General features: G+C 46.8%; 1 protein-coding gene across 3 annotated transcripts in view; it reads right to left on the bottom strand.

Annotated features, from left to right (window-relative positions):
- The window catches only part of SUPT6H (SPT6 homolog, histone chaperone and transcription elongation factor), an 893672-nt gene that overhangs the window by 109122 nt on the left and 759051 nt on the right, over positions 1-25499 (bottom strand). For all 3 annotated transcript variants that reach the window (XM_069226188.1, XM_069226189.1, XM_069226190.1), the window contains exon 33: positions 7972-8084. In XM_069226188.1, coding sequence (XP_069082289.1) covers positions 7972-8084 — 113 coding nt within the window. The remainder of the gene's footprint in view (positions 1-7971; positions 8085-25499) is intronic.

Raw genomic sequence — 25499 nt, 5'->3', positions numbered from 1 at the left:
CAGGCACTCCAGGCATTCCCTGCTCACCCTCGCTTCCCATATTCATTAATTGGCTCAGAGGGAGGGCAGGGTCAGACTCCTGTCCCTGGCATCCTTCACCCCGCCACGCGCCGGAGGAGCCGGCGGACAAGGCCACCCCAGACACATCGTATAGGTTAAATCCGGAAAGCCTCCTGCATGCCCGTTCCATGGATGGGTACCTGCGGACAAGGTGGCAGCCTATGTCGTGTGTCGGCTTTGTAAGCTGCTTGACAAGGAAGTCCATAACCACCTATGAAGGGAGTGCCCACAGCCATCGCTGGAAGACATAGTGGCCCTCAACGCTGGAAATAGATGAATGCAAGGCCATCTTCCTGAGGGATTGACCGGTACTGGTGGGCTAGCCAGAGCAAGCTCTTAGACCTAGTGGAAAAGGGGGGGGGGGGGGGGGGTTGGGACTCTACCCCATATCTTGGATATAGTGGAGGATGCCAAAACATCAGGGAGCCTTCTCTCTCCTAAGGTCCTATCACGTTGGGCCCAATGGGCCATCCTCCTCCTGGGAAACGCCAATTGCGCCATCTCTATGGAGAGGCACTGTTCCCTCTTCATCAAAATTGACCCTAAATTGGGGCCCTAGCCACCTCTGATGTGGGCCCCATCACCCAAGGGCAGTTGTTTGGGGACCCCTTCATATGGGAACTGTAAGGAAATGCCTCCTTGGCATGGTTACCCCCTGACTTTTTGCCTTTGCTGATGCCAAGTTATGATTTGAAAGTGTGCTGAGGCCTGCTAACCAGGCCCCAGCACCAGTGTTCTTTCCCTAACCTGTACCTTTGTTTCCACAATTGGCACACCCTGGCATCCAGGTAAGTCCCTTGTAACTGGTACCCCTGGTACCAATGGCTCCGATGCCAGGGAAGGTCTCTAAGGGCTGCAGCATGTCTTATGCCACCCTGGGGACCCCTCACTCAGCACAGACACACTGCTTGCCAGCTTGTGTGTGCTGGTGAGGAGAAAATGACTAAGTCGACATGGCACTCCCCTCAGGGTGCCATGCCAACCTCACACTGCCTATGGCATAGATAAGTCACCCGCTAGCAGGCCTTAAAGCCCTAAGGCAGGGTGCACTATACCATAGATGAGGGCACAGGTGCATGAGCACTATGCCCCTACAGTGTCTAAGCAAAACCTTAGACATTATAAGTGCAGGGTAGCCATAAGAGTATATGGTCTGGGAGTCTGTCAAACACGAACTCCACAGCACCATAATGGCTACACTGAAAACTGGTAAGTTTGGTATCAAACTTCTCAGCACAATAAATGCACACTGACGCCAGTGTACATTTTACTGTGAAATACACCCCAGAGGGCTTGTTAGAGATGCCCCCTGAAACCATACCAGACTACCAGTGTGGGCTGACTAGTTTTAGCAGCCTGCCACACACCAGACATGTTGCTGGCCACATGGGGAGAGTGCCTTTGTTACTCTGTGGCTAGTAACAAAGCCTGTACTGGGTGGAGGTGCCTCTCACCTCCCCCTGCAGGAACTGTAAAACCGGGCGGTGAGCCTCAAAGGCTCACCCCCTTTGTTACAGTACCCCAGGGCACTCCAGCTAGTGGAGTTGCCCACCCCCTCCGGCCACGGCCCCACTTTTGGCTGGAAGGCCGGAGGAGATAATGAGAAAAACAAGGAGGAGTCACTGGCCAGTCAGGACAGCCCCTAAGGTGTCCTGAGCTGAGGTGACTCTGACTTCTAGAAATCCTCCATCTTGCAGATGGAGGATTCCCCCAATAGGATTAGGGATGTGCCCCCCAGCCCCCTTCAAGGAGGAGGCGCAAAGAGGGTGTAGCCACCCTCAGGGCTAGTATCCCTTGGCTACGAACCCCCCAGACCTAAACACACCCCTAAATCGAGTATTTAGGGGCTCCCAGAACCTAGGTAACTAGATTCCTGCAACCTAAGACGAAGGAGGACTGCTGACCTGAAAGCTCTGCAGAGAAGACAGAGACACCAACTGCTTTGGCCCCAGCTCTACCGGCCTGTCTCCCCACTTCAAGAAAAACTGCAACAGTGACGCGTTCCACAGGGTCCAGCGACCTCTGAAGCCTCAGAGGACTACCCTGCATCTAAAAGGACCAAGAACTCCTGAGGACAGCGGCTCTGTTCCACAAAGACTGCAACTTTGCAACAAAGAAGCAACTTTTAAAGACAACACGTTTCCCGCCGGAATCGTGAGACTTTCCACTCTGCACCCGACACCCCCGGCTCGACCTGCGGAGAAACAACACTACAGGGAGGACTCCCTGGCGACTGGGACCCTGTGAGTAGCCAGAGTTAACCCCCCTGAGTCCCCACAGCGACGCATGCAGAGGGAATCCAGAGGCTCCCCCTGACCGCGACTGTCTGCTTCCAAGAACCCGACGCCTGGTAAAGACACTGCACCCGCAGCACCCAGGACCTGGAGGACCCGACCTCCAGTGCAGGAGCGACCCCCAGGTGGCCCTCTCCCTTGCCCAGGTGGTGGCTACCCCGATGAGCGCCCCCACCCCCTTGCCTGCCAGCTTCGCTGAAGAGGCCCCTGGGTCTCCCATTGGAACCTATTGCAAACCCGACGCTTGTTTGCACTCTGCATCCGGCCACCCCCATGCCGCTGAGGGTGTACTTTTTGTGCTGACTTTTTGTCCCCCCCCCCGTCCCCTCCCGCCCTCCGGTGCCCTACAAAACCCCCCTGGTCTGCCCTCTGAAGTCGCGGGTACTTACCTGCTGGCAGACTGGAACCGTGGCACCCAATTCTCCATTGAAGCCTATGCGTTTTGGGCACCACTTTGACCTCTGCACCTGACCGGCCCTGAGCTGCTGGTGTGGTACCTTTGGGGTTGCCCTGAACTCCCAACGGTGGGCTACCTTGGACCCAACTTTGACCCCTGTAGGTGGTTTACTTACCTGCAAAACTAACAAATACTTACCTCCCCCAGGAACTGTTGAAATTTGCACTGTCTAGTTTTAAAATAGCTTATTGCCATTTTTGCCAAAATTGTACATGCTATTGTGCTGATTCAAAGTTCCTCTGATACCTGAGTGAAGTATCTTTCATTTAAAGTACGGATTGTAAATCTTGAACCTGTGGTTCTTAAAATAAACTAAGTAAATATATTTTTCTATACAAAACCTATTGGCCTGGAATTGTCTCTGAGCGTGTGTTCCTCATTTATTGCCTGTGTGTGTGTACAACACATGCTTCACACTACCCTCTGATAAGCCTACTGCTCGACCACACTACCACAAAATAGAGCATTAGAATTATCTTTTTTAGCAACTATCTTACCTCTAAGGGGAACCCTTGGACTCTGTGCATGCTATTTCTTACTTTGAAATAGTACATACAGAGCCAACTTCCTACAAGGGGCCACAAGTAGGCACCAAACACACATCCTCAGTGGAATAGATGCAGACAGGTGTAGGGTGCGAACAGGATGTCAGGTCTATGATGAGATCCCAGGGGTCACTCAGAGGCTGCAGGTAAGGTCCAGGGGGGTGCCTCGGGCACACCACCGGTCGGACAGGGAGGAGGGCCACCTGCTGTAAGTAGAGGCACCGGGGGTCAGGTTCTCCAAGGACTGGGGGCTGCAGTTGCAGTGTCACTTTAGGTTTTGGAAATCTTCGTCCGGAGCTCTGCGGTCAGGGGTGTCCTCTGGATTCCTTCTGCAGGTGTTGTTGTGGAGGGGTGGAGAGGTCAACCCAGAGTGGGCACTTGCTCACAATCGCCTAGGGACCCTTTCTTGCTGGGTGGACCACCTGGACACGGGCCGTAGGAGTCGGGTGCACAGGGGTCAGGACTCAGGCATCCGGAATGAGGTGGGAGTCCATGGATGTAGGTTTTTCTCAGACAGAGCTGCTGTCCTCTGGAGTTCTTGGCCCTTTTGGGTGCAGGGCAGTCCGCTGGAGTTGGACAGACGTCGCTGGTCCCGCTTGATGCGTCTCTGGTCTTTTGCAGGTTCTTTGAAGCAGGAGACAGGCCGGTAGGGCTGGGGCCAAAACAGTTGTCTTCCTTCTCTGCTGGGGGTTTCAGCTAAGCAGTCCTTCTTGTAGGTCGCCAGGAATCTGGTGAGCTGGGGTCAGGGAGGCCCTTAAATCCTAGATTTAGGGGCGTTTTAGGGGTCGGAGGGCAGTAGCCAATGGCTACGGTCTCTGAGGGTGGCTACACCCTCCTAGTGCCCACTCTCTTTGGGGAGGGGGGCACACATCTAATTCTATTGGTCCCTGTCCTCCAAACCAAGATGGAGTATTCTGCTGGGAGGGTGTCACATCAGCTCTGGACACCTTAAAGGTGGTCCTGGCTGGGGTGGTCACTCCTCCCTGTTTTCCCTAATTTTACCGCAGGACTTGCTGCCAAAAGTGGGGCATTGTCGGGGGAGGGCATCTCCACTAGATGGGGGGCACTGTAATCAGAGGCCTGAGCCTTTGTGGCTCACCGCCAGGTGTTATAGTTCTGGTAGAGGGGTGGTGCAAAGTGCCTCAACCCAGGGCAGGCTTTGTTTCTGACCACATAGTGCACAAAGGCACTCACCCCATGGGATCAGAAACCTGTCTGAAAGTGGCAGGCCGGCACAGACTGGTCAGTCCTACACTAGCAGTTTGGCTAACATACAGGGGGGAATCTCTAAAATGCCATGTGTGTGCATTTTCTTTTTATAAATCCCACACTGGCATCCTGGGGGTTTATTGTGCTGAGAAGTTTGATACCAAACTTCCCAGTATTCAGTAAAGCTATTATGGAGCTGTGGAGCTCGCAATGACAAACTCCCAAACCATACTCAATATGGCTACACCGCACTTACAATGTCTTAAGAATTAACTTAGACATTGTAGGGGCAAATTGTTCATGCTGCTATGCCCTCACCTTTGGTATAGTGCACCCTGACTTAGGGCTGTAAGGCCTGCTAGAGGGGTGACTTACATATGCCACAGGCAGTGATTTGTGGGCATGGCACCCTGAGAGGGGTGCCAGGTCGACTTTGTCTTTTTCTCCTCACCAGCACACAAGCTGCAAGGCAGTGTGTATGTGCTTGTTGAGGGGTCCCCTTGGGTGGCATAATACATGCTACAACCCTTCAAGACCTTCCCTGGCCACAGGGCCCTTGGTACCATGGGCACCTTTTACAAGGGACTTAACTGTGTGCCAGGGTTGTGCCAATCGTGGAAACACAGGTGCAGTTTTAGGGAACGAACACTGGGTCAGGGGCCTGGTTAGCAGGGTCCCAGCCCACTTTCAATCAGAGTTGACATCAACACTTAGGCAAAAAGTGGACGGGTAACCATGCCACCAGTGGCGCTTTCCTACATTAAGGTTGTGAAATTAGATTTACACGACATTCTTGAAAGAATTGCAGACTTGAAATCTACCTGAAAACAATTGTAGCAAACAGGTACACAAAAATTAAGCCGGTAACAATGACAAAAGCTCACCTCAGTTTCAGTGAGTAGCACAACAGCCGAAAGTCATTCTGTGCTGCATTTCTTTTTGTTAAGCACACCATGCTTATTTCTAATGTCAAACTACATGCTTGCGACAGAAATACTCGTGCCTGCACTATTATAGCACACAATGTAATCTATAATTAGGTGCTACATTAGATAAAACTTGTGCCCAATTGTCATTGTGATGATAACTTATATTAAAATAAAGAAGCCACTGAGAGGGTGCTGCTATGAATAGAACTAGTGTGTTACCAGAGAAGTGTGGAACAGACAACACTGTCCACAGACTGCTTGGAACTGCGAATCAGAGTCCCTAAAACTGAGATTTTTCAACCAACATCTTCATGCTGCGACAACAATGCCAGGAGGCTGGAACTTTGTCACTGCTCTTGAAACTAGGTAGCCTCCCTTCCCGGTCCAGCAGAAGGGATGGGATGAAATCACAGAACTCAGAGACTACTTTCAAAACAGACACATGACTGTGTTTACAATCCAAGGCTCCACAGCAGTTGTCTGGTGCTGTATTGTTATACAAAAGTTGTCAGAACAATTTAAGTGGGTCAAATCATCCCATCAGAGCTCATGTAAAGCACTGCAATACCTTTGTGTTTGCACTACGAAATGAGCCAAAGACAAATACATGCTCTGGTACGGAGTGCTTGTTCTGCTTTGGTAAAAAAAAATACCCAGAGAGAGAGTAGCCAGTGGAAGGACACTGGCCAGTGGTCAATGACCAAAAATCGGAAGGTGTACCTCGTACAAGCTCCTGCGCAATGGCAAAAGCAGAGCAGAAGTGAAAGCAGACGACGTGCTGGCCACTAAGAAGCAAGTAAATTTGCCCGACATTAGAATGAACGATTTGTTAGTTCAGTTAAGTTAGGGGCGGGTTCTAAAGTCCCTTTTAAGATTTTTTTTTTTTTTTTTTTAAATACAAAAGACTTCGCAAGCACAGCACAAGTGCTGCACAGGCAAAACCTAAAAACAGAAAGTTACATTTAATAGCCTGTTTTGATAGAACAGTCAATTCAAGGCTAATAAAGCAGCAAATTCCGTATTTGAAGACAGAATAACAAATAATGGGACCTGTGTGTTTAAGAAACAACATTTTCCATTTCGGTTTTTGGAAAACAGCACATGCTAGGGATATATATATTTGTTGTCTCTCGACACTGGTTATGGGAGGACTACAATGACTTCGCCAGCACTGCTAGGATACACTGGAGTTTTCTTCATAGGTGGGCTGGCATATTTTTATTTACTCCAAGGATAGTATAGGAGTTGTTACCTGTTATTTATCATGCCCAGTATGTTTCATGTAGACCGGCCACCAAACTCAAAATTGAGGCTGAAGAGAATGGCTGCCTTGGGAACTAAAATGTTGAGTGCATTTGGGGTAATGCTATCAACAGTGGGGAAAGATCACAATAGTCATTAGATACATGAATTGGCAAGGCTTTTAGAGAACCTGTCTGAGAAGACAACTGTAGTCCTGGGAATTATCATGAATGAGATGGTAGCCATACAAAGGGTTGCAATTCAGAAAAGATGGTCACTGGACATTATACTGGCTGAAGAGGGCAGAATCTGTAAGGGTGTTAGACCAAAATGCAACATTTACATCTCAGATAACTATTGAAAAATTGATTAAATTAAATATACCACAAAGGGTAGGAAGCATGGGGCATGGAGGAAGGTAGTTTATGGGCTTACTAACTTCTTGGCTCATGGGGTGGGGCACGTGGTTAGTGGAAGCTGTACTGATTGGGCTATGCATACCGATAATGTTCTTTGTGACAGTGACAGCTGTTCCCCAATGTCTCTCCTCAGCATCTGCACAACTGTGCAGAACAAGGCCACCAACCGAACAGTATTTAGAGATGAAAGTTGTGTACCATAATACCCAGAAAGTGTTACAGGAGCCTTAAATCGGAGAGGTAGGACCAGCTATCAATAATGAGTAAAGCACAATAATGGCATTTAAAGCAGAAAAGATGACACTATTGAGTGTCAGAGATGGTAATGTGGAACCCATCTTGTTTAGAGTTTCATTCTGTGTCACCTGATCGGAATCTGCAGAATACACAAAAGCCTGCTGGCCTGTTGCTGAACTTACTGTACCTTTGCTGCAACTACAAGGCCTTGGAAAAGGACAGTCACAAGAGTAAATGACAAGCTGTTACTGAGCTTCATTAGCTGATTTCAGTAGTCAATACTCATATATCGCTAAATGTTTAATGCTGATTAATGACTAAATAAATGTTTAGAGGACCATCGCTCGGGTTTGCCCGACTGGCTGTATATCTTGAGCAGGAGGTATTGAAACCTTTACTTGTATTTTGAGCGTCATGCTGCTATGTTACCTAAAGTTACACTTTGAAATTTTACTGCTTGTTTGTTTTCATAAATATTAGGCTTCTATACACTGTGCACGTGAGGAGGCAAGAGCTAGCTGGCCTGCAAACATCTTCAAAAGAAGCTGGGTGAGCACAAAAAGAGCTCATAGTACTCACCTGGCACAGGGTCTTGATAATGGTCTTTGAACCACCGGAAAAGCCCGTTCACTGTGGGAAAGATTTGCCCTCTATATCGAAATCCTTCTGGTGTCACGCTTAAGTATTCAATCCTGCAAATAAAGAAATGTACAGCAATGGGTAACTTGCACACCAATATCCTGAAGCCATCAATTTCTCACACCCTCTCTGGTACTATGCCACTTCTGTACCTGTCCATGGAGCCAGAATCACCCTTCTACGCAGTCTCACCCTGGCAGCATTGGCCATTACACACCTAACCATGAAGCATCAGCAAAGCACTATCCTATCTCTAAATTCCGTTCCCCTCTCACCATTGTCCCTAGAGCATAAACCACAACCCTCTCTGGAACTTCTACCAATTACCCACTTCTTAAATCCCTAAAATACCTGTTCACAGATAGTAAAAGGAAAATGTTACTTACCTAGTAAGCATCTGTTTGTGGGTGGCATGTAGTGCTGTATATTCACAAGCTTAGCATAAGTCTTCTATCTGCTGTTGGGCTCAGAAGTGTGCACGTTGTTTTTCCAGCAAAAATAAATCTGAGTCACACAGTTGGGTGACTCCTTCTCTTGCTTGCAATGTACATAGCCCTCAACTTCACTGTCAGGTTGTTTTCCACTTGGCAGGTGAGGATGGTGTGTAAAGTATGATGTATCCTAATGAGATGACAATGCAAAAATAATGTAATATTTGTAATGTTGATCATTGAAACCAATACAGGTTTCCGGGAAGGATGGTAGGTGCACATGAATCTACAGCTCTACCTGCCATAAACAGATGCTTACTTGGTAAGTAACATTTTCCATTTGATGGCATGGATGTCGGTAGATACACATGCTTAGCATAGACTGTAAATCAGTTTTCCTTCTCAAGTGGTGGCTAACCTGTGTTGGTTGCATTTGTTTGACAAAGTTCTGAGACTTGCTTGACCCACATTAGCTTGCTAATGGGCCATTACATCTACCCAGTAATAGTTTGTAAACGTGTGCAGTGTGGTCCATGTAGCTGCTTTACATATGTCAGTTATGGGTATATTGCCTAAGAATGCCATGGAAGTTCCCCTTCCTGCAAGCAGTGCGCTTTTACAGTGATAGGTACATTTTGTTTGGGTTTAGCGTAACAAGTCTGGATGCATTTTACAATTCAATCAGAAATAGATTTAGAAATAGCTCTTCTTTTATGAGGGTTGGAGAATGCAACAAAAAGTTATTGTGTTTTCCTTAATTACTGAGTTCTGTCAATATAATTAATGTAAGCTCTTTTTTCAGCTAGTGTGAGTAAAACTCCTTCCGCAACTGAATCATGTTTGTGAAAGAATACTGGTAACTCAATAGATTGATTTAAGTGGAACGGAGAGACCACGTTTGGCAGAAATGTATGTCCTTATGTAGATGAAAGAATGGTTCTTCTAAAGTTTATGCCTGAAGCTCACTGTCACGTCTGAGTGAAGTGACAGCAATGAGAAATTTGACTTTCCAGGATAGGAATTGAAGAGGATTTGTACGAAGACATTTAGATGAAGAACCATTTATTTTTATTTTATTTATAAGAGTTTTCTATAGCGCTAGCAAGACCGAGAGGGTAACAGAGCGCTTTACAACAGAACAGGAAATAAACATAAGAAACACACGAGTCAAGAGTCACTTTGTACAATGAGGATACATATGAGTTCTCATGAATAGAAGGGTGGCAATTCGAGGAAAGGGGGGGGGGGTGGTGAGGGAGAGACCCTTATTAATGAGAGGGTTGGTTTAGGAGGAATTCTTTCAGTAGTTTCTTAAAGGTCCATAAACCTTGTTAGCACAACACTGAGATTCCAAGCAGGTGTTGGAGGGATCCTAGGTGGGATAACTCTTTCACAACCCTCTAGAAAACCTTTGATTACAGGAATTCTCAATACAGAGGTGTGTTCTCTATTCTGCAGATATGCAGCCACTGCCACTAGGTGTAGCCTTATGGAAGAGAAAGCTAACCCTAACCCAGAGGTATGTAGATAAAGTAGGTAGCAGACAAGGTTTTGAGCATTTGCTGTTAAGGGATAAATATGTTCTCAATGACAATATTGAATGAAATGTTTCCACTTTGCCACATAACAAGCTCTAGTAGTGGACCTTCCTGCTTCCTTAAGAATATCTATACACTGCTGAGGTAGATTTAAATATTCAAATTCTAAGACCGTAGGAGACCTGGGGTTTGGATGCCTCATTGTTCCCTGGTTTTGGGTTAAAAGGTCCTACTAATTGGGAAGTACCTGGTGTGGGACTACCGAGAGTTCCACAAGTGTGGAGCACCATGGTTGTCTGGCCCATGTGTAAGTCACCAAGATGAGGGATAGGGACGTCTACCCACGTTTGTGAATCACAAAAATAAGCAATTGGAGAGGTGGAAAAGCATAAGCAAATATCCCTTACCAGCTCATCCATAGTGCCTTGCCCCTGGACAACGAGTGTGGGAACCTGGAGGCAAATTCTGGGCATTTGATGTTTTCTGACATGGCAAATAGATCTATGTTTGGGTAACCCCATTATTGGAAGAGTGAGTTGAGAACTTGTGAGTTGAGCTCCCACTTGTGGATTTACTGTAGTCTCCTGCTGAGGAGATTCGCAAAGTTGTTGTCCACCCTCTGTATGTATTCTGCTAAAAGATTAATGTTGTGTTTGAGAGCGTACCTCCAGTTGGCCGATGTAGTTGACATAGCTGAGGTGACCTGGTGACCCCCTGATTTTGCAGTTAATACATGGCAGTCGTGTTGTTTGGTTTGATGAGAACCACTTTGCCCCGGAGGTGACGAAGGAATTCTTTCAGGGCTAGATGAACAGCTAGCACCTCTAGGGGATTGATACGGAGCTGAGTTTGACTGGGTGTCCAAAGCCTCTGCACAATCAAGTTGTGTAAATGAGCTCCCCAACCAGTAAGTGAGGAACCTGTTATGGATGTCTGTGGGACTGGCCCAAGAGAGGCCATCCTTTATAAGATTGTTAGAGTTCCACCACTGCAGAGAGTGAAAATCTTGATGGCTGATCAACACTAGATCTTCTAGCTCACTGATTGCTCGAGTCCATTGATGCGCTAAGCATTCTTGCAACAGGTGCAAATCTTGTCTGGCATGAGGAACTATGCTGTGCATGTCATGATACCTAAGAGACGCATAACAGTTCTCACTGTAAATGCTGAGGAGTCAAACTGTGGGATAAGAGTTTGGAAGGACTGAATCCTTGCTGTATTAGGGTAAGCTATCCACCTGTGTGAGTCGTGGATTTCTCCCAGGTGAGGTTGTATCTGGAGGGGTTGCAGGTGAAATTTGACTGCACTGATTGTGATGCCTACTTGGTAAAGAAGGTTTATGTTAGTTGGCGAATGAGTTAGAGTGTGTTGAAAACACTTCTGATGGGTTGTGCTCTTGATGAGCCAATCGTCCAGGTAAGGGAAATAGTGTATGTTATATTTTCGTAAGTGAGCTGCTAACACCGCTAGGCATTTGGTGAACACCCTTTGGGCTGTACTGACCCCAAACAGAAGCACTTTGAACTGAAAGAGTTGTCTGTTTAACACAAATATGAGGTACCGACGATGTGCTGGGCGAATTGCAATGTGAAAGTAGGTGTCCTTCAAGTCCAACAGGGTCATGAAGTCACCTTGTTGTAATAGCTGGATGATATCTTGAAGAGTTACCATGTGGAAGGCTCAGAGAAAATGTACCTGTTTAGAGGTTTGAGGTCCAGGACTGATCTTAGAGACCCATCCTTTTTGGGTATTAGGAAGTAAATTGAATAGACAACCTTGTCTTCCTTGTTTAATGGCACAAGTTCTATTGCTCCTTTTTGTAAAAAAGCTTGGACTTCCTCTTTGAGCAATTGCTGATGGCCTGTATGTGCATGATGGAATGTTTGGAGGTGCTGAGGTGAGCTACAGGAAATAACCTTGTTGGATAATAATCAACACCCAATGGTCGGTGGTGATACTCCGCAATGCAGGAAAGAAGTGATGGAGTCTTCCTCGACAGGTGTTATGTGATCGGGGGAATGGTGGGCAAGTCAAGGTTCTGTGGCTGTAATGGATGGTTTTGAAAAAACACCGCTGCGTCTGCCGCTAGAGTTGATGCCTCTGTATGAGCACTTATAGGACCTCCTAAGCAATGTTGTTTGTGACTAGGGACGCTGATAAGAGGTGGAAGTTTAAGAAGATGTGGGTTTGGCTGCTCCACGATATGGGTAGCAACAAAAAGTGCAGGTTTTAAATGTCCCCATGGCTCTGGCCGTCTCACTGTCTTATTTTCTTTTTCCAAGTAGAGTATTTACTTGAGGGCCAAAGGGGGGTTCCCCATCAAAAGGAACTGCAAGAATATTTTGTTGCACTTGCACTTGAAGCCTGAAACTTTAAAAACCAGGCATGCTGCAAACCAGGAAACTGGTGTAGGAAAGTACCCAATTTTCGGCATGGTTACCCTCCCACCCCCACTTTTTGCATGCTGTCAGTGTGTTCTGACTGTTCACTGGGTCCTAACCAGGACCCCAGACACTGTGCTGTATCTCCCTCTAATATTGGTGGCTTAGGACTTCGCACACCCCACAATTGGCATACTGGATTCCCCATGGACTGCAACATATGTTGTGACACTCATAGGAGCCCATGCAAAAAGTGTTGGCAGGCCTGTCATTGCGCCGGCGTGAAAAGGTGTGTGCACCCTATCACTACAAGTCATTGCACCAGGTTATTGTAAGTCACCCCTGTTGTAGGCCCTCCTAGCCCAGAGGGCAGGGTGCAGGTACCTGTTTTGTGAGGGCACCCCTGCATGAACAGAGTGTGCCCCTACGAACTCCAGCCCCATTACACTGGACTTCATAAGTACGGGGAAGTCATTTTACCCATGTACAGGACACAGCTACATAATGGTAACTCCGAATCTGGGCATGTTTGGCATCAAACATGTCGGAATCACACACCCAGTACTGTTGACAGTATTGGGTGTATGATCCCATGCACTCTGGGGGCTGCTTAGAGGACCCCCAGCATTGCTCCTACTAGTCTTCTGGGGTTTTCCGGGAAGCACGCGCTGCTGCCAACCCTCAGACATGGTTCTGCCCTCTTGCTGCTTGACCAGTTCAGGCAGGGGAAGGCAGAACAAAGGATTTCCTATAGGAGAGGGAGATAACACCCTCTCCTGTGGAAACAGGTGTTACATGGCCTGGAAGAGGTAGACTCCCCAAGCCACAGGTATGCTTTGAAGGGCACATTTGGTGCCCTCCGTGCATAAACCGGTTTGCACCAGTCCAGAGAGACAGAGTCCCTGCTCTGCTTCGAAACTGGACAATGGAAATCCCTATCCATCACCAACCCTATCCATCACCACCACAGGGGTGGTGCCCAGAACTCCTCCAGGTGGCCACTTGATTCTGCTATCTTGAATCCAAGGTAGGCAGAGGCCCCTAGGAGCATCTGAGTGGCCAGGTCAGGCCCCTCCTCATAGATGGTCACCTTGCTAGGTGACCAATCCCCTTTCCTACGCTATTTAGGGTATCCCTCTTGGGTAGGTCCTCAGATTCGATGTGCAAAATTCCAGGAGGACTCCCCATTGCATTGTTTACTTCATCTTCTGGCCACTGGAACTACAACAGGACCCTCCAGGCGCCGACAATCTGAAAATCCAGCGACGACTCTGATCAGCAACATTGTTTCTCCTGCTCCTTCTAGCAACTGCAACATTTCCCAGGCTGTGCATCCTCTGAGGGCGACAAGTCTTTAGCCTGCACAAGAAGTACGAAGTAATAGCCTTTGGAGTGAAGGAGTCACTCTCCTGCATCCGCAGGCACCAACAGCAACGACGACCGGCTGCGTGGATCCTCTCTCCTCCCGAACTGCATGGATCCTGCCTCACATGTGGTGGTCTGGAGTGGTCGCCTTGGTCCTCTCAACCAGCTTTCCAACTTGGGAGACGGTAAGCCCTTGCCTCTCCATGCAGGACAGGTCCCCTGTGCACCGCAACTCTTGCAGCTACCAAGGCTTGTTCGTTCCTTCTCCAAAAGGATCTTCTGGCTCCTTGTAGCCCTAACCCACAGCACTCCTTTCTGCAAAACACAGTCACCTGCCTGCTGCTCCAGCGATGTGGGACTCTTCTCCAGGTGTGCTGAGTGGGCCTCACTGAGACTTCTGTGCCTACTTCCCCTGGGTTGCCTGTGAGGTACTCAGTCTGTCCTGGTGGGAGGTCCTGGATTTCGACTTCGGATCCCGAACTGTCGTTGTGCAATAAGGTACCCACATCCAATGGCTATACTTGAACCTGGGGCTCGTGGTGGTAGTCATCAGACCCAAATATATCTGGAGTGTCTTTGATGAAGTGTCAGGACATCTCAAACCTTCTTGTGCGCCGATCGCACAGCATCTTGCCTCCCAAGTTGAATCTTAGTGACCTGGAGAAAGGCACAAGCTACACATCATATGTTGGTTGGAGTAAGGGAACTTGGCCTGGCAAAGTGGGCAACATCTAAAGGGCATTCTTTCCATCACCAGATGGACATGGCGTGGACGAAACATCGAAAAGAGAAAGTTTGCCCTGAAGGGCGAAGGCCCTCAAGGCCTCGGTCAACTGGAAACATGTTGACAAACGACAGATGTAGATAACTAAGTAACTGCGACTGATGACAATACAGACATTCAAGGCCTAACTAGCAGGAACCGACTATACCGAGAGAGTAGAGAAGTACATGTCCGAACCAGACAGCAGAAAACAACAATCTTACAATGGAGTTGAGGAACAGGCGCAATTCAAGCAAGAGGAGGAGTTACCATACCTCATGATTCAAAAGACTTGTTTTAATAAAGACGACGTGCACACTTCCAACCCCGATTCTAGATGGACTTAAGCATGTGTATCTACAGCCATACATGCCATTAAACCTTAATTTACAGCACGCCTCAAACAGTCATTAAATCCCAGTTTCTAGCTACGGTTCTAGTTACCTTCAGTTCAGACTTACACCTGTTTGTGAAATCTCACTTGCTACAGCACAGCACCTGTTCTCCTCCCATACCAAAGTCACTGGGCCTCACACTTCGGTTACAACTTGCTCGGACATCTCTCCCCTTCCAACTCTCACCCATGGAGCCTCACTCTCTTATTTTGTTTTCCTGACCATGGCATATCAGTTCACTGAGCTGTACACAGAATTGAGCTGTTCACAGACCTCAAATGTTATCAAATACTACGGAATACTTCTACCTGTCCCACATCTTATAAATCATCATCTTTAATCACTTTCCTGATATCTATGGACGGAATCTTATTTCTCAATTAGTACTCAATCCCTAAACCTTAAATGACATCTCGACTAAACTATGACAACTCATGAGGAATTCTGAAAACTGTATCAAAAAAACGAAACTAGCCTGCAAGTTTCTTTTATTTCATATACAAGAGAATTGTAAAACTAAAGCACAAAAAATCATAAAATAACAATAGAACAAAATTATCTATTGAGAATTTTTTTAAGTAAAATTTAAAAAGATGTTTTAGCAACGTTCTGTAAACTGAAGTAGTTTGTAATGTCTAACTTCAAAAGAAAGCAAGTAAAATATTTAGGTTCACATTTTAATAATATAATATTTTCATTCTTGCTATTAACCAGACACCTGTATAAGGAAACCAAATAAGAATTATAGAAAGATGATCTAGGAAGTCCAATTTATATCACATTATCTATAACTTGGTATCCAATATTTGGCCATGTTTGTAGCCATGCCACGTGTTAAAGCATACAAAATACTTTTCAAACAATGAATATCAGTAGCAATTACTAATATGTGTTTCCCTCGCCAGAAATCTGACATGGCTCTGGTTATTCCTGACAAATACTGAAATCCTGGCCTGAATCAACTCCAACAGGACTAAAGTCTCCCTCAATGAAACATGATCTTTTTTGTTGAAATAAAAATTTGAATGACCGAGAACTCAAAAGGATTTGAATTTCAAAAGTGGGAAACAAAATCTAGGTGATGGAACAGGTTACGGGCTCTGTCACAGACTGAAAACAACACGATTATAATAGAAGCAGAGGTCAATGAAAATTAAAAAAACGCAAATCAAAGAAAGCTGAACAATGGGTCTTAAGGTAAAGGTCACAAAAGTGGTGTAAGGACGCCACTGCTGTCTTCTGTAAGGATCCCTGTGTAGTTTTCCGAGCCTTGCAGCACCCCGATTTGAAATTTTAAGTAAGCCGCACTGGGGAGGTGGTCAGTTCTTGGGTACTCTTCTGGGGCAAGAAATAATTGCACTCTGTAGGAAGCTGGCCTGGTGTGTGGTGGGTACCTACAGTACTTGCCCCTATGCCAGGTCCATGTATCCTCTCTCATTGAACTGTAGGCAGTGTCTAGAAGACAGGCTCTCTAGAGGTAGCTGTGGATGAGCAGACAAGGCTTATCTATGAGACATGCAAAGCTCATGCAATACCACTACAGTCACAAAGTACTTACACACAAGAAAGAAAGCACTTGGTTGTATAAAAATAAAAGGTACTTTATTTTTGGAACACATTATCAGAAAGTACTCCAACAAAAGGAAAGTAAATACACTATATGGAAAATGTCACTTACCCAGTGTACATCTGTTCGTGGCATGAGACGCTGCAGATTCACATGCTGTGCATTATCCTGCCATCTAGTGTTGGGCTCGGAGTGTTACAAGTTGTTTTTCTTCGAAGAAGTCTTTTCGAGTCACGAGACTGAGGGACTCCTCCCTTTTGGCTCCATTGCGCATGGGCGTCGACTCCATCTTAGATTGTTTTCCCCGCAGAGGGTGAGGTAGGAGTTGTGAATATACTAGATGTGCCCATGCAATGGAGTAGGTATGTATGTACATAATGTGAATTAAAATAATATTTATTTACAAATTTACAATTTTCATTCAACTAATAACGGCTACAGGCTCCCGGGGAGGTGGGAGGGCGCATGTGAATCTGCAGCATCTCATGCCACTAACAGATGTACTGGGTAAGTGACATTTTCCGTTCGGTGGCATGTGTAGCTGCAGATACACATGCTGTGCATAGACTAATAAGCGGTAATCTCCCCCGAAAAGCAGTGGCTTAGTGTAAAGAAATGGCTCCCTGTTGCAGTTACCCCCCACTTTTTGCCTGATACTGATGCTGACTTGACTGAGAAGTGTGCTGGGACCCTGCTAACCAGGCCCCAGCACCTGTGTTCTTTCACCTAAAATGTACCAAGGGCCCTGATGCCAGGGAAGGTCTCTAAGGGCTGCAGCATGTCTTATGCCACCCTAGGGGCCCCTCACTTAGCACAGACACACTGCTTACCTGTTTGTGTGTGCTGGTGGGGAGAAAATGACTAAGTTGACATGGCACTCCCCTCACAGGGTGCCATGCCAACCTCACACTGCCTATGGCATAGGTAAGTCACCCCTCTAACAGGCCTTACAGCCCTAAGGCAGGGTGCACTATACCACAGGTGAGGGCATAGGTGCATGAGCACTATTCCCCTACAGTGTCTAAGCAAAACCTTAGACATTGTAAGTGCAGGGTAGCCATAAGAGTATATGGGCTGGGAGTCTTTCAAAAACGAACTCCACAGCTCCATAATGGCTACACTGAACTCTGGGAAGTTTGGTATCAAACTCCTCAGAATAATAAACCCACACTTTTGCCAGTGTTGGATTTATTAAGAAATGCACACAGAGTGCATCTTAGAGATGCACCCTGTATTTTACCCAATTGATCAGTGCAGGACTGACTGGTCTGTGCCAGCCTGCTGCTGAGAGACGAGTTTCTGACCCCATGTGGTGAGAGCCTTTGTGCTCTCTGAGGACAGAAACAAAGCCTGCTCTGGGTGGAGGTGCTTCACACCTCCCCCCTGCAGGAACTGCAGGAACTGTAACACCTAGCAGTGAGCTTCAAAGACTCAAGTTTCGTGTTACAATGCCGCAGGGCACTCCAGCTAGTGGAGATGCCCGCCCCATGGACACAGCCCCCACTTTTGGCGGCAAGTCCAGGAGAGATAATGAGAAAAACAAGGAGGAGTCACTGGCCAGTCAGGACAGCCCCTAAGGTGTCCTGAGCTGAGGTGACTCTGACTTTTAGAAATCCTCCATCTTGTAGAAAGAGGATTCCCCCAATAGGAATAGGGATGTGCCCCCCTCCCATCAGGGAGGAGGCACAAAGAGGGTGTACCCACCCTCAAGGACAGTAGCCATTGGCTACTGCCCTCCCAGACCTAAACACACCCCTAAATTCAGTATTTAGGGGCTCCCCAGAACCTAGGAAACCAGATTCCTGCAACTTAAAGAAGAAGAGGACTGCTGAGCTGAAAAACCCTGCAGAGAAGAAGAAGACACCAACTACTTTGGCCCCAGCCCTACCGGCCTGTCTCCCTCCTTCAGAAGAAAACTGCTCCAGCGACGCTTTCCCCGGGACCAGCGACCTCTGAATCCTCAGAGGACTGCCCTGCTCCCAAAAGACGAAGAAACTCCCGAGAACAGCGGCCCTGTTCAACAAAGACTGCAACTTTGTATCCAGAGGAGCAGATTTAAAGACCCCTGCAATCCCCGCAAGAAGCGTGAGACTTGCAACACTGCACCCGGCGACCCCGACGCGACTGGTGAAGAAACAACACCTCAGGGAGGACCCTCCAGCGACTCCGAGACCGCGAGTAAACCAAAGTTGTCCCCCCTGAGCCCCCACAGCGACGCCTGCAGAGGGAATCCCGAGGCTCCCCCTGACCGCGACTGCCTGACTCTGAAATCCCGACGCCTGGAAAAGACCCTGCACCTGAAGGATCGGAACTCCTGTGCAGGAGTGACCCCCAGGAGGTCCTCTCCCTTGCCCAGGTGGTGGCTACCCCGAGGAGCCCCCCTCCTTGCCTGCCTGCACAGCTGAAGAGACCCCTTGGTCTCCCATTGAAATCTACTGGAAACCCGACGCTTGTTTGCACACTGCACCCGGCCGCCCCCGTGCTGCTGAGGGTGTACTTTCTGTGCTAACTTGTGTCCCCCCCGGTGCCCTACAAAACCCCCCTGGTCTGCCCTCCGAAGACGCGGGTACTTACCTGCTGGCAGACTGGAACCGGGGCACCCCCTTCTCCATTGAAGCCTATGTGTTTTGGGCACCACTTTGAACTCTGCACCTGACCGGCCCTGAGCTGCTGGTGTGGTGACTTTGGGGTTGCTCTGAACCCCCAACGGTGGGCTACCTTGGACCCCAATTTGAACCCCGTAGGTGGTTTACTTACAGGCAAAAACTAACATTAACTTACCTCCCCCAGGAACTGTGAAAATTGCACTGTGTCCACTTTTAAAATAGCTATATGTGTTTTATGTAAAAAGTATATATGCTATTGTGATTATTCAAAGTTCCTAAAGTACTTACCTGCAATACCTTCCAAATGAGATATTACATGTAGAATTTGAACCTGTGGTTCTTAAAATAAACTAAGAAAATATATTTTTCTATACAAAAACCTATTGGCCTGGAATTGTCTCTGAGTGTGCGTTCCTCATTTATTGCTTGTGTGTATGTACAACAAATGCTTAACACTACTCCTTTGATAAGCCTACTGCTCGACCACACTACCACAAAATAGAGCATTAGTATTATCTCTTTTTGCCACTATCTTACCTCTAAGGGGAACCCTTGGACTCTGTGCATACTATTCCTTACTTTGAAATAGTGCATACAGAGGCAACTTCCTACACTTAGCCTATAGGAGTTGAAGTTGTCTGAAATATTATTCTTATTACAGCCTGTCCTACTGTGGCTTGTTGTGTTGTTAACACATCTACACAGTAATGCTTCGTGAATGTATGAGGCGTAGACCAGGTGGCTGCCTTACAAATTTCTGTCATAGGTATATGCCCCAGAAAAGCCATTGTGGCGCCTTTTTTTCTAGTGGAATGCGCTCTTGGTGTAATAGGTGGATCTCTTTTTGCTTAAATATAGCAAGTTTGAATACATTTAACTATCCATCTGGCAATGCCTTGTTTGGATATAGGATTACCTGCATGAGATTTTTGGAAGGCTACGAACAATTGTTTTGTTTTACAAAATTGTTTTGTTCTGTCAATGTAATACATTAGTGCTCTTTTTATGTCTAATGTATGTAAGGCTCTTTCGGCTACTTTGTCTGGTTGTGGAAGGAAGACTGGGAGTTCCACTGTTTGGTTTAGGTGGAATGGCGATATGACCTTTGGTAGGAATTTGGGATTTGTACGGAGAACCACTTTATGTTTATGTATTTGTATAAAGGGTTCTTGTATAATAAATGCTTGTATTTCACTTACTCTTCTAAGTGATGTGATAGCTATTAGAAAAGCTACTTTCCAAGTTAAGTATTGCATTTCACAAGAGTGCATGGGTTCAAATGGTGGTCCCATGAGTCGTGTTAATACAATATTAAGGTTCCATGAGGGAACTGGTGGTGTTCTTGGGGGTATGATTCTTTTTAGTCCCTCCATAAATGCTTTCATGACTGGGATTCTAAAAAGCGATGTTGAATGTGTAATCTGCAGATAGGCAGATATTGCTATGAGATGTATTTTAATTGAAGAGAACGCTAGCTTAGACTTTTGTAAGTGTAATAAGTAGCTTACAATGTCCTTTGCGGAAGCATGAAGTGGTTGAATTTGATTAGTGTGGCAGTAGTAAACAAATCTTTTCCTTTTGTTTGCGTAACAATGTCTTGTAGTAGGTTTTCTAGCTTGTTTAATGACCTCCATACATTCTTGTGTAAGGTCTAAGTGTCCAAATTCTAAGACTTCAGGAGCCAAACTGCTAGATTAAGCGATGCTGGATTCGGGTGTCTGATCTGTTGTTTGTGTTGAGTTAACAGATCTGGCCTGTTTCGTAATTTAATGTGAGGCACTACTGATAGGTCCAGCAGTGTTGTGTACCACGGTTGGCGAGCCCAGGTTGGTGCTATGAGTATTAGTTTGAGTCTGTTTTGACTTAGTTTGTTTACCAGATAAGGAATGAGTGGGAGAGGGGGAAAAACGTAAGCAAACATCCCTGACCAACTGATCCATAACGCATTGCCCTTGGATTGAGGGCGTGGGCACCCTCTGCAAAGTTTTGGCATTTTGCGTCTTCTTTTGTTTCGAATGGGTCTACTTTTGGTGTTCCCCAGCGTAGGAAGTAATCCTGTAGGATCTGGGGATGAATTTCCCATTTGTGTGTTTGCTGATGATCTCGACTGAGATTGTCGGCCAACTGGTTCTGAATGCCTGGGATGTATTGTGCTATTAGGCGAATGTGATTGTGAATTGCACAATGCCAATTTTTTTGTGCTAAGAGACACAGTTGTGACGAGTGTGTCCCTCCTTGTTTGTTGAGATAATACATTGTTGTCATGTTGTCGGTTTTGACAAGAATGTGTTTGTGGGCTATTAGTGGTTGAAATGCTTTTAATGCTAGAAACACTGCCAACAGTTCTAAATTATTTATGTGGAGTTGTTTTTGTTGATTGTCCCATTGTCCCTGTATGCTGTGCTTGTTGAGGTGTGCTCCCCACCCCATCATGGAAGCATCTGTTGTGAACACATCTTGAGGCACTGGGTCCTGGAATGGCCGCCCTTGGTTTAAATTTATAGGATTCCACCATTGAAGCGAGAAGCGTGTCAGGCGGTCTATCAACACTAGATCTTGGAGTTGACCCAGTGCTTGTGTCCATTGTTTTGCTAGGCACTGTTGTAAGGGCCGCATGTGTAATCTCACGTTTGGGACAATGGCTATGCATGAAGACATCATGCCTAGAAGTTTCATTATAAACCTTACTGGGTAGTGTTGGTTTGGCTGTATGCTTGATGTTATATTTTGGAACAATTGGACCCTTTGTGGACTTGGAGTGGCAATCGCTTTTTGTGTGTTGAGTGTTGCTCCCAAGTATTGTTGTATTTGGGATGGCTGCAGATCTGATTTCTGGTAATTTATAGAAAACCCTAGTTTGTGTAGAGTTTCTATAACGTATTGCGTGTGAAGAAGACACTGTTGTTGAGTGCTGGTTTTTATTAGCCAGTCGTCTAAGTATGCATGTGCTGTCTCCTTATGTGAGCGGCTACTACTGTAAGGCATTTTGTGAATACCCTTGTGTAAGGAAATGCCTCCTTGGCATGGTTACCCCCTGACTTTTTGCTTTTGCTGATGCTAAGTTATAATTTGAAAGTGTGCTGGGACCCTGCTAACCAGGACCCAGCATCAGTGTTCTTTCCCTAAACTGTACCTTTGTCTCCACAATTGACACAACCCTGGCACTCAGGTAAGTCCCTTGTAACTGGTACCTCAGGTACCAAGAGCCCAGATGCCAGGGAAGGTCTCTAAGGGCTGCAGCATGTCTTATGCCACCCTAGGGACCCCTCACTCAGCACATGCACACTTCTTCACAGCTTGTGTGTGCTGATGGGGAGAAAATGACCAATTCAACATGGCACTCCCCTCAGGGTGCCATGCCAACCTCACACTGCCTGTGGCATAGGTAAGTCACCCCTCTAGCAGGCCTTACAGCCCTAAGGCAGGGTGCACTATACCACAGGTGAGGGCATATGTGCATGAGCACTATGCCCCTTCTGTGTCTAAGCAAAACCTTAGACATTATAAGTGCAGGGTAGCCATAAGAGTATATGGTCTGGGAGTTTGTCAAACACAAACTCCACAGTTCCATAATGGCTACACTAAAAACTGGGAAGTTTGGTATCAAACTTCTCAGCACAATAAATGCACACTGATGCCAGTGTGCAATTTATTGTAAAATACACCCAGAGGGCATCTTAGAGATGCCCCCTGAAAACATACCAGACTTCCAGTGTAGGCTGACTATTTTCTTCCAGCCTGCCACACACCAGACATGTTGCTGGCCACATGGGGAGAGTGCCTTTGTCACTCTGTGGCCAGGAACAAAGCCTGTACTGGGTGGAGGTGCTTCTCACCTCCCCCTGCAGGAACTGTAACACCTGGCGGTGAGCCTCAAAGGCTCACCTCTTTTGTTACAGCACCACATGGCATCCCAGCTAGTGGAGATGCCCGCCCCTTCGGCCACTGCCCCCACTTTTGGCGACAAGGCTGGAGGAGATAATTAGAAAAACAAGGAGGAGCCACCCACCAGTCAGGACAGCCCCTAAGGTGTCCTGAGTTGAGGTTACTCCTGCTTTTAGAAATCCTCCATCTTAAGAGTGGAGGATTCCCCAAATAGGATTAGGTATGTGCCCCCCTCCCCACAGGGAGGAGGCACAAAGAGGGTGTAGCCACCCTCCAGGACAGTAACCAATGGCTACTGCCCTCCCAGGCCTAAACACACCACTAACTCTAGTATTTAGGGCCACCCCAGAACCTAGGAAACTAGATTCCTGCAACCTTAACAAAGAAGAAGGACTGCTGACCTGAAGCCCTGCAGAGAAGAAGGAGACGACAACTGCCTTGGCCCCAGCCTACCGACCTGTCTCCCAACTTCAAAGAAAACTGCAACAGCGACGCATCCAATAGGGACCAGCGACCTCTGAAGCCTCAGAGGACTGCCCTGCACCCAAGGACCAAGAAACTCCAGTGAAGAGTGGCTCTGTTCAAAACCAGCTACTTCTTGGCAACAAAGAAGCAACTTCCAAAGACTTCATGTTTCCCGCTGAAATCTTGAGACTTCACCCTCTGCACCGGACGCCCCCGGCTCGACCTGCAGAAAACCAACACCTCAGAGAGGACTCCCTGGCGACTGCGAGCCCGTGAGTAACCAGACACTACCCCCCCTGTGCCCCCACAGTGACGCCTGCAGAGAGAATCCAGAGGCTACCCCTGACCGCAACTGCCTATAACAAGGGACCTGATGCGTGGAACCAACACTGCACCCGTAGCCCCCAGGACGTGAAGGAACCGAACTCCAGTGCAAGAGCGACCCCCAGGCGACCATCTGCCGAGCCCAGGTGGTGGCTGCCCAATGAGCCCCCCCCGTGCCTGCCTGCATCGTTGAAGTGACCCCCGGGTCTCTCCATTGCTTTCTATACAAAATCCGACGCCTGTTTGCATTCTGCACCCAGCTGCCCCTGTGCAGCTGAGGGTGTACTTTCTGTGCCTTCTTGTGTCTCCCCCCAGGTGCCCTACAAAACCCCCCTGGTCTGCCCCGGAGGACTCAAGTACTTACCTGCTAGCAGACTGGAACCGGGGCACCCCTGTTCTCCATAGAGGCCTGTTTGTTTTGGGAACCTCTTTGACCTCTGCACCTGACCGGCCCTGAGCTAGTGGTGTGTTAACTTTGGGGTTGCCTTGAACCCCCAACGGTGGGCTACCTATGCCCCAAATTTGAGACTTGTAAGTGTTTTACTTACCTTCAAAACTAACCTTTACTTACCTCCCCCAGGACTGTTGATTTTTGCACTGTCCACTTTTGAAATAGCTTATTGCCATTTTTACAAAGACTGTACATGATATTGTGTTCATTCAAAGTTCCTAAAGTATCTAAGTGAAGTACCTTACATTTAAATTATTAACTGTAAATCTTGAACCTGTGGTTCTTAAAATAAACTAAGAAAAGTTTTTTCAATATAAAAACCTATTGGCCTGGAATTGTTTCTGAGTGTGTGTTCCTCATTTATTGCCTGTGTGTGTACAACAAATGCTTAACACTACCCTCTGATAAGCCTACTGCTCGACCACACTACCACAAAATAGAGCATTAGAATTATCTATTTTTGCCACAATCTTACCTTTAAGGGGAACCCTTGGACTTTGTGCACACTATTTCTTACTTTGAAATAGTATATACAGAGCCAACTTCCTACAGATGGCCTTCTTGTTTATTTTTGTGCAGCATGGACAACACCAAGTCATATCTGGACCTGAGGTACCATAAACAGATATCGTGAGTGTTAGTCACTGACAGCTGTCGGTGACTGCCACAACACTGTTTAAAACTTTTTGTTTTACAGGTGACATTTTCTGCACACTGAAGAAAATTGAGGAAAAAAAAAAAGAAATCTGTCAGAAGTGATTGGATCAAACACTCTGCATCTGTGTTGGCAGGTTAAGTTGAAGGCACAGCAAGGTGTACATGTATTACAAGAAGACCAGTGTGCAGGCAACCTCAAACCGGCTCAACAAAGTCATCTCTCCTGCGTCTGCTCTTCTTGTCTTATCAAATGTCAACATCATCTGCATTCCAAAACGGCCTTAGGAGCACAGGCGCAAACGCATGAGTTCCACATGGGCATAAATGCAGAAATACAACACAACTCCCTCTTTTCTAACAATGCGAGATAATTAATACAAAGTTACTCACTAAATAAATTCACTAACCTTTTTTCAATAAAATAATTAAGGAAAAGAAACACAAAGATAAGATTGAAAAACAGGTGAGCAACCTGAAATTAACCAAATAAAGTACCACTATGATCCCATGACAAAATCCCTAAACTTTGTAGGAATTCTTGGTTTTCACTTCCCACCAATATGAAAAATCACTCCCTCCCTTCACAATCTCTTTCTACATTCTTAATCTTGGAGGACAAACCTTCTCTCTTAAAGCCATC

The sequence above is a fragment of the Pleurodeles waltl genome, chromosome 3_1 (genome assembly GCF_031143425.1).
Source record: "Pleurodeles waltl isolate 20211129_DDA chromosome 3_1, aPleWal1.hap1.20221129, whole genome shotgun sequence".
In the NCBI taxonomy this organism is placed as follows: Eukaryota; Metazoa; Chordata; class Amphibia; order Caudata; family Salamandridae; genus Pleurodeles; species Pleurodeles waltl.
Note: the sequence above shows the minus strand (reverse complement) of the source record. Positions and strands in the feature narration are given on the sequence as shown.